The 16,293-nt window shown below is 35.3% G+C and overlaps 1 protein-coding gene across 4 annotated transcripts in view; it reads left to right on the top strand.

Moving 5' to 3' along the window:
* The window catches only part of LOC128230122 (uncharacterized), a 99,808-nt gene that overhangs the window by 66,898 nt on the left and 16,617 nt on the right, over positions 1-16,293 (top strand). For 3 of the 4 annotated variants that reach the window (XM_052942172.1, XM_052942163.1, XM_052942153.1), the window contains exon 10: positions 11,949-12,090. The exons of the other annotated variant lie outside the window; for it this stretch is intronic. In XM_052942172.1, the coding sequence (XP_052798132.1) occupies positions 11,949-12,090 (142 nt within the window). The remainder of the gene's footprint in view (positions 1-11,948; positions 12,091-16,293) is intronic. 4 annotated transcript variants of the gene reach the window in all.

Genomic DNA, 16,293 nt, shown 5'->3' with positions numbered 1-16,293 from the left:
AGTGATCTGATTGCAAAAACGTTTCACAGGTAAGAGGTACAAAATGTTTTATTTATAAAAAAGAGCTGTTTACCAATACGCCGTGTTAAATAATAATCTATATAATTGTAGAAACATGCATGTATTTTGTGTGTATACATGTGTTTGGTTCATTTACATATGTATATTTATTAAGTAACATTATATTTATTTATATATTATACTAATTTTCTTTTTTTTGTGGAATTGTGGAATATATTTTTAAATGACATATATTCACTATTTTGGCATAATAAAAAAAAATAAAAAAAATATTGATAATAAAAAATAAAAAATAAATGTATTACTGTATCCATGCAGGCAATGTGACGAACACCTTTGATTAATTCATTTTGTAGTTTAACTTAATGCTTTGTTTTTAGCTCTACTGGCCAAAGGCCAGAAGAGCTTATGCAATGGTAATGTGTACGTAGTATGTGCATCCGTGCGTCCGTGCGTCTGTAAACAATTGCTTGTGAACACGATACAGTCTTCAGTTTTGATTGTATCTCGATGAAACTTGTACAGTATCTAGATATCCATTAGAGCTCGGTTCCTTTCGAAAACCAGCCAGATCCGCCCATGCATGCCTAGATTATGGCCCTTGATAGTATAAAAAATGCTATTGTGTAAACAATTGGTTGTGAACACGATACAGTCTTCAGTTTTGATTATATCTTGATGAAACTTGTACAGTATCTAGATATCCATTAGAGCTTGGTTCCTTTCGAAAACCAGCAAGATCCGCCCATGAATGCCTAGATTATGGGCCATGAAAGTTTTAAAGAAATGCTTTCTATTTTTAGCCAGGTCTGCATGAGCGAATTCTATTTTTAGCCAAGTTTACATGTATATGTTAATTCAAGTCTAGAGTTAAGGGAGACAATTTGCAAGTCTAGGATTTTGAGAGAAAATTTGCTTTTTGCTTCTGCAGTTGATTTTGTGAATTACTCTGCCTTGTTCTTGTTGAAAACCCAAAGGCCATTTTTTAGCTTTAAGTTCTGTAGTTTGCGCATTCATCTTAACAAAATTGGTTGTGAATGTTAAAGTTATGCACCTGGTGTCATTACTGGCCACACCCAGGGTTCACAGGTTTGGTAAACATAAATCTGGAAAGGTTTGAAAATCTTTTTGTGTGTTCGTGCATCCATCTCAGCACAATTGATTGTGAATGTTTGTTCAGATTGATCAATGTTGTCCTAGGATGCCCTTGACTTTGACCTTTTGACCAACTTTTTTTAACTTTTAAAACTACAGAAAATTTTACTATGAGTACAGTTTTGAAAGCATTTTTTTTGTCAGATGACTTTTACTTGGCACATATTAAAATAGTTCATGCAACTAATCTGCTTACAATACTTTCTGGGCTCAGATGTTGAACGTGCTACGTTTTCAGGTAACCCAAACACAAAACATAAACTATATGTCTGTTGCCTTTTACCCATACATACATGCTCTGGATTGATATGACCACAAAAGCCATGCCAGTAGAGCATAGGCCCTTTTGGGCCTCTTGTTTATACATGCGTACAGAAATGAGTGCCATCTCAATTTCCTTTGCAATTGCCAAAATGCTCTTAAAGGGACTTGGTCATGTTTTTTGGTAAAAAATTTAATTTCCTGAAACTGAAAATGATTAATATTATTATGCTTACATTTACCTGTATCACAATCACATGTATATATATTTCAAAGTTTGATATCAGAATTGTAGAAAAAAATTAGGAAAATGGATAAACCACTCAACTATACAGGCACATACCCCAGCTTTTGCTGAAAAGTTGAATATCAATAAATATTTTCAAAACATTTATTATAATGCAGATGCTACAAGTCCATGTGCACATTGTGCATTAATTAATAGATTTAAAATGAATGTACAGTTGTAGCTAGGTTAAAATAAACCTTTAAAATCAGTTTTTTTTTATATCTTTGCAAGGAAGTGATGGATGGCAACACCGATATCTGTGACGGTCATATGTATTGAAGTGTAGGCTTGTGGGCTGCAGTTCCACAGAGTGAGACACACCGGCACTATCTCCTATCCCACCGCCTAGATCTGGACTCAGTGGAGATGTTACATAGCGCTGTTAACAGTTTTAACATGATATCGCTACAACCTGGAAACAATGACTTACATAATGACAATCTGCTGTCTTTATCTTTGCAAGAGTTGGGATTTTGTCCAGCTTTGTGTACTTTCTCAGTAAAAGATACTTACAGTTGCTGAAATAGTATCTTTAGAAATGCATGAAATGTTATTTAGGAATATTGCTTTGTAGGTATATACATGTATGTATTTCACCTCAGCTCAATATAGGGGATAGTAAATGTTTAGTTTCTCAGACCATTTTGTAACATTTTAGTAGGGAGCACATAATGCTATTGTTTTTACAGGATAATTGCTTTCAATTTGTATTACCAGTTTGGCTTTAGAGCTGCACTCTCACAGTTTGACACTGATATGAAATGTTTGGGGGGTTTGTCTCAGAACATGCTCATGTTGGCATTAAAGCCTTCAATTCAGTTATCAAAATAAAGGTAACTTGCAATAGAACAAATCTCATTTTTAAGAAAGAACGCCAAAATCTAAAAAAAAATAAGCGTTAATAATGCTTTTTACTATAAAACATCAATTTTCTAACATAAATATGAAAAACTACATTCAAATATTACCATAAAACATCCAATTTCTGACAAAAACATGAAAAATTACATTCAAATCTTTTGTTAGCAGTCTTATATCACTGTTTACCAGACATTCACTCTGTAAGAGTGCAGCTTTAAATTACTGTAGAGCAAAAGCAAAATCATTTGAAGATCCATGCTTTAAAAGAGGCGCCCTTTAAAGTAGCAAGTGTTACCAATGCTTTTCAGCAAAATAAAGCATTTTTTAAACTTCTTAAATGAATAAACTCCATTATAGAGCTATTGGAACTAATAGTGATGTATTGACTTTTAAATTAGCTATATTGGAACTTTAAGTAATTTGTTACCTTTTTAACTAGTTTTTATCAATAAGGAAATTAATTATTTTGCTCTCTCTATAAATTGTGACCAAGTCAGAAGTCACTATAACCATTTCATGTGTGTTGTAATATTGCTTAAACTTATATTGCAAGATTTGTCTAATAAAACATATATATAGAATAATTTGCTTGATTGTGATGAAAGTTGATAACTTAACAGCCAAGTCTGTTTGGTAGGTAGAAACCAGGCGCGTAGCTGCCTATAAGCGAAATACACGGCTGAATCCGCATGATTCTGACAAAAAATAAAACAATTTAGCCAAAGATACAAAATCACTATGTTTTTTTGAGTACATGATGTAACAGACATTGTCATCGAGTATGTAATTATACAGTTCAATGGTTAAAAGGACAGACAATTAGACTTCTGTAAGACAATCTGAGTGTTGTTCACATTATCAAACCTTATTTACTTGCTATTTTGTAGAAAAGATCTGCCGAGAAAATAAACTTGTTGGTTTATTATCCTTAAACTGTCAATTTACAAGTACTAAAGGACCTAAGAACGCCAAGAATACACCAGATTGCTCCGTTGTTTTCAAAATATTCATACCCCCCCCCCCCCCCAGCACAATCATGAATAGAGGGCTAGATACGCCCCTGGAAATCAGTACTGTGTACGTTTAGCCTCATCACAATGTTCCATTTGTCACCAGGTTAGATATAACCAAATAACTCTTGGATTGGAGGCAGACATCTTAATCCAGCAAACCAGTCTCTCACCCTTCTTGACTAGTACATTGGAAACGTTATCAGAAGATGAATCTCTAGAAAAAAAATATCCAATTATAGGAATATGTATTTATTTTAATTTTATTTATTATATTTTAAAAAAGAAATAATATATATATTTTTCTTTTAATTTTTTTTTTTTTGGGGGGGTGCGCCAGGTGCGTTCCCCTATAGCTGTTAGTGGTTAGTAACTCGAATACCAAGAACAACAAAGTTTCTTCATTATATTTATCGATTTTACTTCGTTTCGAACAGTAAGAATTTAGCAATACAGTGAACTCGTAAATAGGAAATGTATTGTTATGTTGAGTGCCGAGTGACAGTTGTTTTCTGTTATAAATATGCCTTAATCTGTATAACCATTGCATTGAATCATTGCAAATTCATATTTCATGTGGACTTTCATTCATGATTTGCTTGATAACGGAGAAGAAGGGCCAAAATGTTAGAGTTTCAATTTGTTAACGATTTGAGATTTAAATATGCCGCCTTTTCATTCGACCAATCAAATCACATGTTACAAACTGAGCGAAAAACAACAACAAACCGGAACTCAAGGGTGGTAGAAATCCAGGAAAACAGAAAAATGGGAATAAAGTCCAAAAAATCGTATGACCGGCGAATTTCTTCGCGGGTTAAGGTTGATTATTTTGAAGATGATATCATGTCCTTAGATTGCGATGACTGTCAATCTGCAGAAGTTCTTTTGAACTGAGTAATAAGATGATTACGTGACCCGGGTAGAGAAGCGTTCAATACCATGTTAGTATATTATACAGTACAAAGAGCATATTTGAAAAAAAAAAAAAAATTCAATATTTTTTTACATATTCGGTATTATAATTTTTAGTAAGCAATTATAAGATTTTTTTTGATTTTTTAAAAAAATGTTTGAGTTTGAAAATCCGGTGCCAGTGGAACAAGCCCGAATTCTTATACTATTGCTTGACCTCAATTTTTTTAACAAGCCCTGCTATATAAAATTCAGAATTTGAGCAAGCCTATGTGCTAATTTCGACCACTGCATGTGTACAGTTTTGCAAACGAGGATCAATGTTGTCCTCAGATGACCTTGACTGTAACCTTTTGACCTACTTCTTTATTTTATTAGCTGCAACAATTAAATTTAGACCATGTGTACAGTTTTGCAAACGAGCATCAATGTTGTCCTCAGATGACTTTGACCTTTTGCCACACTTTCTTATTTTTGAAGCTACAGCAATGTACCATGTGTACAGTTTTGCAAACGAGCATCAATGTTGTCCTCAGATTACATTGAATGTGACCTTTTGACCTACTTTTTAACCAGGTTTTCACAAAGTGAAACCTTGTTTTTAGAATGACGAACGTCGTTGTTTTGGCGGGCGGGCGGGCGGGCGGCGTCAAACTCACCTATGAAACTGAATAACTTTAGTAAGGGTTGACATATCTTGACCAAACTTGGTCTATAGAAAGAGTTTATGGGTACCTTTCATGGGATTGCGTTTGGGGTCCCTAAGGTCAAGTTCACTGTTACTAAAAATAGAAAAACGGTTGAAACTGAATAACTTTAGTTAGGGATGACACATCTTGACTTAACTTGGTCTAAAGGAAGAGTTTATAATGACCTTTCATGGGATTGTGTTTGGGGTCCCTAGGGTCAAGGTCAAGGTCACTGTTACTAAAAATAGAAAAACGGTTGAAACTGAATAACTTTAGTTAGGGATGACATATCTTGACCAAACTTGGTCTATAGGAAGAGTTTATGGAGACCTTTCATGGGATTGTGTTTTGGGTCCCTAGGGTCAAGCTCAAGGTCACTGTTACTAAAAATAGAAAAACTGTTGAAACTGATTAACTTTAGTTAGGGTTGAGATATCTTGACCAAACTTGGTCTATAGGAAGAGTTTATGGATACCTTTCATGGGATTGCGTTTGGGGTCCCCAGGGTCAAGGTTAAGGTCACTGTTACTAAAAATAGAAAAACTGGTGAAACTGAATAACTATAGTTAGGGATGACATATCTTGTTTTATTTTTGAAGCTACAGCAATGAAATTTTGACCATGTGTACTGTTTTGTAAACAGGTATTTATTTTGTACTTTGATGACCTTGTTTGTGATCTTTTGACCAACCGTAAATGACTGGGTATTAGACACACTTTTTTCCCTCAGATTTCTATGTAAAAAAATGCCTGCGTCTAATAACCAGTAACAAGCTTTTGAACTTTTTTTCTGAGGTCGATTTAAGGCCGAGAGTTTGTTTAGATTTATGTAGAAAGGTATGTTACTCGTGTCATATCGATTGAGTATATACGGGTTAAAATGGCAGTTGACAGGGATGATTAAATTCCGGAATTCCAGATTTAAGGCCTCACGGATCGATTTTGAGATTAATGTAAATCTGTTGAGTTTTTTTCTAGGGGGGAGGGGTACAGGGAGCGATTGGAGCTCAGTTCAAACAATATGGGTACGAAAGGTGAGTTTTCCGGAAGTGTAAAGCCGGAAATTAACGATCCTATTTACGTCTTGGTAATCGAGCTATATTGATTGGTTAAGATAGCATCCGGTGATTACGGAAATTACAGATGGGACTAGAAGACAGTATCCGGATGGTCGTTTTAAGAGAAATTCCCGAAACGTTTCTTTTTAAGTTAATAGAAAGTGATCAAACTGAGAATGAATTTTGCGCATGTAGCATTATTTCGGACATCCCGATTCGGATTTTGTCATAATAATCAATTTTTATTTGGCCGATTGAAGTTTACGCTGTAAACCGTTTCTTTATTATTCTCACAATGTTTGAAGCATTGTTCTCAATAAGAAGTGGCTGTTGACCATAATGGGAGGTTCAAATGAAAATTGGTTTGGTTCAAATTTAAAAAAAAACATGAATAAATATTTTGTAGTAGAGGCAGTCATTTTATTTTCTATTTGAGACAGTTCAACAAAACTTCTTGAGGACCCAGTTTGAGCGAGATTTAAATTCTATAGTTTTAATTTGTATTTCCCCATCCAGGTATGTTGATGGTTACAAAAGTCAGGGATGAAAGACACATCAGCCAGTGCATCCAGTTGTTCCTGTCAATGACTGACAATTGACAATTCAATCCAGAGGCCATGATGCTTGGATTTATGGCTGAACATGCTCCCTAGCACCACAGTAGTGTGTCTTACTTAAGACACTTGCCAAAGATACAAAAGCTCTCAGCGAATTAAAACTTCAAAGGTGTACAGCATCATACAAGATGACTTAAGGAGTGGTAGCCATTTCAATGATGAACATGTGGAGGAGTTAATGGATCTTGGTTCTGTTTCAACTAAGACAAGTCAACAAACACAAACAATGAGAAAACTGTTGAAGCTATTTTTCTGCTATAGAGAAAGAAATAGTGTTGAGACATTTGGCCTCCTTAAAAATCACAAGGGCTGATTCTAAATCAATTTTCATAGAATTTGAAAGCCTGTTTGAGAGACTTGAACTGCCGTGGGACAATCTAGTTTGTGTGCTACTGGACTCATGTAACACCATAAGGGGGAAAAATCTGGCTTGGGGACCAGAATACGTCAATGTCCACCATGTCCACAACAGCTACGCTGCCAAAGCATTTAAGTCCCGTTTGGATATTTCTTAGAATAATATATATAATAATTAATAACATTATATTTTCATCAAATGTGCAGAAAATGGAATAAATACTCTTATGATACATAAAAATTAAATAAATACCACTTTTACAATAAACATTTGCAAGCATGATAATTGATAAGTTGTTCATTATTATAAATCAAACATCCCACAGTGTAGACTGTTCACACACAGGCATTTGATCATAGCCAGTTGAGTTTTATGGGAAGTGGACAACTGAACCAAAATGTCAGGTACATGTCTAATGCCTGTGACTTCAGGTAAAAAAAAGAGTAAATTTAACTTTGTTTAAAGACAAAGGTGTTAAACTTCACTGCTAGGATTCCTGATAATTGTTCTGATTGTGGATGTCTCGTGTTGAACATAATCATATCTACCAAACCGAAAGGTGTACTCCTTGAACAGAAAGCTTCCCTTATCCCCCCACCAGGGCTTTGCCCTGGACCCATCGGGGGCCTTGAGCGGCCCCCTGAACACCACGCAGACATTTTCAGGATTGGCAACTTGGCTCTGTTATCATCCCTGAGTTGAATATCGGGATACGGTATATCGTTATACGTTTATAATTTAAAAAAATATATTGTACGATTAAAATTATTCAATATTATTTTGAATATAACAATTATTAAACATGCATATAAAAAAGCAAAGTTGGGCACTGTCAAAATGTTTTTTGTCAGTTGTACGATAAGGTGTGAAAACTCGCACTGCCTGTTTTAGACCTGTTTAACATACCAAAACTACAAACTGATGCGTTAATGGTCTTGTTTTTTCACACTTTTCCACGTTCTTTATTCTTTTCTGTAGGTGTTGACATTTTAAGAAAAACCCGTACAATATAAGGTTTTTGCATAACTTAACTTTTCATTCTCGCAGACAGGTTATCGTTTACGCTATACTGTCAGAAAGAAATCTTACAAATTGTCATAAAAGCCACTTTTCAGTGCCATCGAGAAACAAATTGTCACACTCAGTTCTTTTCAGTGCCTATCCTAACATGAAACCAATGAAAATGAAACATAATTTGCATTATCATTGTATGGTTTTAAAGATAACCATCGCCATTTTCACATATTTTTTTTTTCCGTCACTGTCAACAAACATGGTGGCCGAAATTGGCAGACAATTTTGACATTTTTTCTAAGTGTCCTTTAACCCAAAACATAGATAAAAAGTTTTTTCTCAGATTTCTCATGGATTTTTTTTTTGCCTGCGTCTTATAACCCCCTATCGTCTTATACCCAGTCATTTACGGTACTTTCTTATTTTTGAAGCTCCGGCAATAAAATTCGGACCATGTGTACAGTTATGCAAACAAGTATCAACGTTGTTCTCAGATGACCTTGACTGTGACCTTTTGACCTACTTTCTCTAGTTTGAAGCTACAGCAGTGAAATTTTGACCATAAGTACAGTTTTGTAAACTTTTTCTTTCCTTGGATGACCTTGACTTGGCACATATTAAAATAGTTTATGCAACTAATCTGCTTACAACACTTTCTGTCCTCAGATGTTGAAAGCACAACGTTTTCAGCTAACCCAAACACAAAATGCAATCTTAGACTATATGTTTGTTGCCTATTACCCATACATGCTCTGGATTGAAAATGGCCTCAACAGCTATGCCAGTAGAGCATAGACCCTCATGGGCGTCTTGTTTTGAGCATAGTGCACAGACAGAATGTTACCTGGTTAGAGCTACCTTGGTTCTTTAGCGTGCACCAGTGTATAGCACTGTCTCGGTAAAACATATCAGGAATAAAGTTTATGCTCCGGGAACAGTGACAGAGGCAAAAAATAATGACTATATATTTTTAAATTTTGATTTTTTTACTTTTATGCCTAAAAAAAAGATTAGGGTCGGCTAGGAAAAAATAGGGTTGGTTGGGTTACCGGAAACAGGTATTTTTTTTTGGCCTAAGGCTGTTGCTTTAAAGTGACACTCTTATTTAAAACCAATACAAACACATATATAACAAACATAAATTTTGAGTGATAAACCTTTAACTATTTATTAATTACTGGTAACAAGAATGTAACCATGTAGTTAATAGCAAAAAGCGCAAAACTATTAAATGATTGGTGAATGCTAAAAGATTTACTGTGATCTACTATAATCTCATAAGGTAGAAATACCGTATTTTAAGCACATTTCTTTCAAATTAAACCCGGTATCCTTCATAAGAACCCTTGTTTTTGACATTTATTCATCCATTTTTGAATATTAACACAATATTATTAATTGTGGTAAATCTTATGTGGGAGTAAGAGTGCATCTTTAACAAATTGTATCATTGTCGAAATGTTATCGTTTACGATACACCATCAGAAAGAATACTTACAAATTATCATTCACGCTACTTTTTGTACTATTACTTGGACTATCACTTCTTCTACTAATACTTTTCATGCTCATTATGTCTTATTTATTTCCGTGAAATGTACAAGGAAACACATATGATTTTGCTCTTTAATATCGCATGATTTATTTTAAGCTTTGCCATTTATGATACAAAAATAAATTATCAAAACAAATATGGTGGCTGCCGACTTTTCAGCTCTGATTTTGACATTTCTCCACTGCATCCTATCTTTGGTATGAAGGGTTTTTACCCATGTTTTCACCAAATTTTTTGACTGTGTCCAATCTATCCTAGTGTCCTTTACACAATATAATGCGGTAAAACCGTACATGTATTAATGATATTAAATCATGTCAGTGCCAGGCCGTTTCGTGATAATTGGCCCTTTTGCTTGTTATGAGACACTCTGGTCAATTATCAAGCTACGATTAGCCATGTATTTACCTCTAAATAATGCCTTATTTAATAGCAACAATTACCATCGAGTTGACACAATCAAGGCACATTAAACTAGTGAATGTTACATGAAATTTAGTAGCATGAAATTGCTGAACACAAGCCTCTGCTCCAAAGTAAGGCTGGTAAAACATGCATAGCCCAAGCCAGGAAGGTTGAAGAATGATGATGACAATAGTGACAATGGAGAAAGCAATTATGAAATGTCTGAAGACCTTGGGTTTTTAGCAACTATATTTTACTACACAAATATTATACTTAAAAAAAAGATGTGAAGACTGCAATTGATTTGACTATGATGAGCGTGCACTCACATGGAAATTGCAGTGTAATTTTTAGCTCTACTGGCCAAAGGCCAAAAGAGCTTATGCGATGGTAAAGTGTACGTCGTATGTGCGTCCGTGCGTGTCTCTGTAAACAATTGGTTGTGAACACGATACAGTCTTCAGTTTTGATTGTAACTCGATAAAACTTGTACAATATTTAGATATCCATCAGGGCTTGGTTCCTTTCGAAAACCAGCCAGATCCACCCATGCATGCATAGATTAAGGGCCTTGTAAGTTTAAAAAAAAATGCTATTTTTAGCTAACCTATATTTAGCCAAGTCTGCATGAGCGAATTGTCTATTTTTAGCCAAGTTTACATGTAAAGTTAAGTTTAGGATTAAAGGGAGACAACTTGCTTTTTGGTTCTGCAGTTGATTTTGTGAATTTCTCTGCCTTGTTCTTGTTGAAAGGCCAAAGGCCATTTTTTAGTTCTATTGGCCAAAGTATCTGTAGTTGGCGCATTCATCTAAACAAAATTGTTTGTGAATGTTTGTTTAAATTATGCCCCCGGGGTCATTACTGGCCACACCCCAGGGTTCACAGGTCTGGTATACTTAAATTGGAAAATGTTTGAAAATCGTTTTGTGTGTTCGCACATCCATCTAAGCACAGTTGCTTGTGAATGTTTGTTCAAATTATGCCCCTGGGGTCATTACTGGCCATCCCCCGGGTTTCACAGTTTGGGAATGTTTGAAAATCTTTTTGTCTGAACCAGCTATGCAGACACTTGCTATTTTGAATAAGGCATAATTAAGTGGTCTGCTACCATGGTTGTTCATGGGGGTCACAAGTTTCTTAGAGCCTTATTTCAGAAATATTTTCAAAATCTTCTTGTTTCAAACCACAAGGCTCATACCTTAGATATTTGTTGTGGAGCATCATATGATGACTCTCAAGCAAAACAGTTGAAATTATGCCCCTGAGGCCAAAGCTGGCCCCACCCCTTGTTACCTTCTTTTTTATTTTTAAAGCTACAGCAATGATATTTGGACCATGTGTACAGTTTTGCAAACGAGCATCAATGTTGTCCTCAAATGACCTTTATTTTTAAAGCTACAGAAATGAAATTTTGACCATGAGTACAATTTTTTTTTTGTCAGATGACCTTTACTTGGCACATATTAAAATAGTTCATGCAACTAATCTGCTTACAACTCTTTATTCTCTCAGATGTTGCAACGTTTGCAGGTAACCCAACAAAAAACGTGAACTATATGTTTGTTGCCTTTTACCCATACATACATGCTCTGGATTGAAAATGACCACAAGAGCCATGCCAGTAGATCATAGGCCCTCATGGGCCTCTTGTTTAAATGTAGAATTACAATAACCTTTAATGAATGAAACCTGATTTATTGAGATTATATATGAGTACAGTGTATGTTGTGTTGTGTCAGGAGATTGGATATGGAGGGGGCAGGGAGAGTGCAGATGTTAACAGCCGGGGAGATGAGAAGACGCCGGGAGCAAAAACGTCAACAAGACAGGAAAAAAGGCTATTGTGAATGCTGCAGGCTCAAATACGACAACCTCGATAGGGTATGTAATGTTACAGGCTCCATATCAAAAAACCTTGATGGGGTACAAAGTGTCACGGATGTGATTTATTCTTTGACCTGCCTAGATCTAATGGCTCCAGGGACAGAAAATGAGACCCTTATTTTCAACCAAATTTTTCATTAAATATTATGGGTTATAGAATGTTGAAAACTGGATAGCCAGGTGGCGTTTGAATGGATGGGCTTTAAACTTTTTCAGAATACTTGCCTACATGTTGTCTTGAAAATTATTGAATATGGTTTGCCTCTGGTCAAAACCTTAGTCACTAGGTCAAATCTTATATTTTCCCTATGTCATGAATTAATATTTTTTGTCATATTGTTATGAAACTTTGTCGGAATACTTGTCCACATGTTGATTTAAACATTTCTGAATATGGCAAAGTAGGTAACTAGGTCAAATTGTGGGAAATATTTACCCCTGGCATGTCAAAAAGTCAGTAGTATTATAAAACGTTGTCAGAATACTATGTACATAAACCTTTGTCAGAATACTTCTGTACATGTTGTCTTGAGCATTTGTTTTAAACCATTTTTAGGCCTCCTTTGAAGAAGGGAGTATATTGCTTTGCACATGTCGGTCGGTCAGTTGGTCGGTTCATTGGTAGACCAAAGCTTGTCTGAGTGATAACTCAACAATTCCTCGACCTATGGTCATCAAACTTGACTTGAAGGTTGGGTCTGACCAACAGATGACCCTATTGATTTTAGGGGTCAAAGGTCAAGGTCACAGTGGCATTTAACAGGAAAAGTTGTCAAAGCTTGTCAGAGTGATAACTCAACAATGCCTGGATATATGGTCATCAAACTTGACATGGATGGTGGTCCTGACCAGTAGATGACCCCTATTGATTTTAGGCGTCATCGGGTCATACGTCAAGGTCACAGTGACCTTAATTGCTAAAGGTTGGCCGAATGATAACTTGACAATGCCTGCACCCATGGCCCTCAGACTTGACTTGGAGTTTGGGCCTGACCAGTAGATGACCCCTATTTATTTAAGTGGTCAAAGGTCAATTTCACAGCGACAATGGTGTAACAATGGTCATCAAACTTGACATGAAGGTAGGTTCTGACCAGTAATTGACCCCTATTGAATATAGGGTCATCGGGTCAAAGGTCAAGGTCAGCGTGACCTTGAATGTGAAAAGGTTGTCCTAGTGATAACTTTTCAATGCTTGCACCCATGGCTCTCAAACTTGACTTGGAGGTCGGTCCTGACCAGTAGATGACCCCTATTGATTTAAGGGTTCATCAGGTCAAAGGTCAAGGTGTCCATAGAGGCAAAAAGCTAATCTGTGTGATAACTTGACAATGTCTGCACCCATGGCCCTTAAACTTGACATTTAGGTTGGGGTGACCAGTAGATGACCCCTATGGATTTTTAGCTCATAGAATCTAAGGTCAAGGTCACAACTCATATTAGCCATTAAAACTTAGGTCATATTTACTCATTCCCTGCTGCTTAGAGGATACATGTTTATCTGCAATCTTAATCTTAAGACTTTCTCAAAGGCATCCAATCAGCTGACATTTCAGTCTATGCATATTTCATTCAATTGTCCAAATATTCCTGACAACATGGCACTTGGGGGGCATATGACAAACATCTTGTTAAAACAGTCATATGAAGTCAGAAACTAGGTCATTAGGTGGAATCATCATGTCCGAAATGAAATATTTGTATTGGTTGGACTGACTTTGTTAATACTGTGGTCAGAATGTTTCCCTTCATGTAATCTTGCTAGACCTTTGAAGTGGGTAGCATTGGGTCAAAAACTTGGTCATTAGGTCAAATCTGAGAGAAAACTTAGGAACAAACAGATGCCATCACAGTCTGTACGAAAGTCATTATGACATTGCCCGACACAATGTCCTGCAAATACAGTCTCGTACATTGCAGGACCGGACCAGTGTTCGCAGGATGGAAAATTTTACATACATTTTAGTGAGTCAGGGCTTTCAAACGGGTCTAAAACCCAAAAGTCAATTACTCTTGGACGCTGATTCTCAAGAGTCAAAATCAGTACTTCAAGTGTCATTGTTCATTGTTTTCTTTATACAATCTAGGATTTTATTCACAAATTATAGTTCTCATCTGTCATAATATGGCATTGTTAGGTATCTGATTGTTTTTACTTTGCTTAACAGTTTCCTAAATCTTAAATAAAAAAAAATACAATTTCCAGTGTTTTATTAAGATCACCTGTAATAATCCACTTTTCATTCTAGAAAAAATCTCAAGTAAGAAGAAAATTTGATCAATAAAAACCTTGTTGTCTCATTTCCTGCTCTTAGGTTGTTAAAAAAATCCAAGAGTCAAAACTTCGAAAAATATGTTCTGGCTCTTATGAACATATTACCTATTTAATGGATGTTCAGTGAAACAGGAATTATGCATGTACTATTCGTTATGTAACCTTATGCATCGTTTTCAGAATCCTATATGCAACAGCGATTGTTGAGTTTCACTGACATTTTTCCCATTTCTACTGTCAGTTTCACTTTCACATTTTTCATGTGGTCCAGAAGTAAACAAAACATTCATCATTCATTGTCAATATTGCAACATTGATTTTATTTTTTCATGAATGGCATAACAATAAAACTATTATGTTATAGAACATTACTGTACACTGACAAAGCTTTACGCAGTTCTCCTTTTACTTTCATTAAAGTTGACAGGAGGTCAGTGTTCACCTGTTTCCCACGCTTTTTAGACCATGTGCTACGAAAAATGTTTTATTTTTTTCTGTTACACATTAAAAACTAATACAAATGTATTTTTTTTTATTTTAAATAAACAAGATACGATTTTTTTTATATATTTTAGTATTGTTGTTTTTTAAACCATCATACTTAACGAAAAAGAGGAAGGTATCTGTTAATTTGCATAATGGGTGGAGTTATCACGTCATTGAGTTTGAGTGCTGATAATTGACATGGAAACTGTTCAGATTCCAGGTCGATAGTCACTTCGGGTGTTAATTGCTCTTGGAATTAATTGTTTAAACAAACATTTAGATCATGCCTTGCGGCTCAGTTCAAATGATACTGAGAGATGCAAATTATAAATTTATGATGTATCAATTTCGGGTCATTTACAATTTCTGTGCGTCAAAACTGTGGTGCAATTGAAAGCCCTGATTAAGTTGGTTTGACAAATAAACATAGGTTAGTTAACCCTTTAGCATATAAGCAAGTGCCCTGATTACACCTCAGTCAATAGCCAACTTTCTGATAAGAAGTCCTTATTAATTTTCTATAGACCTTTGGATTAATATTGCTCCCAAAAATTGTGGCCAAATCTGTTTTATGTGAATACAGTTGAACACAGTTATTCCGAACATCGTTTATCCGAAATTATTGCTATTTCGAAATTATTTTTTGGTCCCGATTTTATTCCCTCTTTGTTTAACTAAATTTTTAACCTATAGTATACTCTAAAATTTTGAATTGCTATTAATAAAAACAACGCTATTTCAAAGTAAAAATTATGGTCCCAATTTGGTATTTCACACCTATTTATTAATCCTTATTTCGAACTCGATCATCTCATAGTTTTTCACACCATACTGCCATTGTACTGGGGCATCAGCTTGAGATGACAATGGAGCGAATTTAGTGCTTAAAAAATGACATTGAGCACGTCTATGTTAAAAACTAGGGATGGCAACGAGTACTCGTGTACTCGATCGAACGTCCGAGTACTCGAGTACCAAATCACTACTCGAGTATTAGGACAATTTACGGTCCCTCTAATCCCCGCTGTGTATACAATTGACCTCAATCACTCAGTTGACAGTTGTTGTGAGAACAATTCTCATGAAAATCCAGATTTTTATGTTGTCAACACTAACGTCTAGCAAGTTGTGCAAGTTCTAGACGATCAGATATTAAATTTTATTCAGAACTTTTACATTTACAACAACTCATGGCCATTCCTATACTACATTCTCCATTTTTTTTAATTTACTCGTATTAACCTCTAAAAATGAAAAATAAGAAACCATACTCACTGTTTACATTCATATTCCACTCATTGGCACTATAACTGAAGACGCGTTTTCAACACATAACAAAATGTTATGGCTCCAATGATTACCCGGCATGAATTAGTTTAAACATTATATATTTTACAACGATTGTGAAGAAAGCTATGATAGCTAGTACTGAGTCACTC

This window comes from Mya arenaria, chromosome 1 (genome assembly GCF_026914265.1).
Source record: "Mya arenaria isolate MELC-2E11 chromosome 1, ASM2691426v1".
Lineage (NCBI taxonomy): Eukaryota > Metazoa > Mollusca > Bivalvia > Myida > Myidae > Mya > Mya arenaria.
The sequence above is the reverse complement of the archived record's forward strand: the minus strand, read 5'-3'. Positions and strand labels throughout refer to the sequence as shown.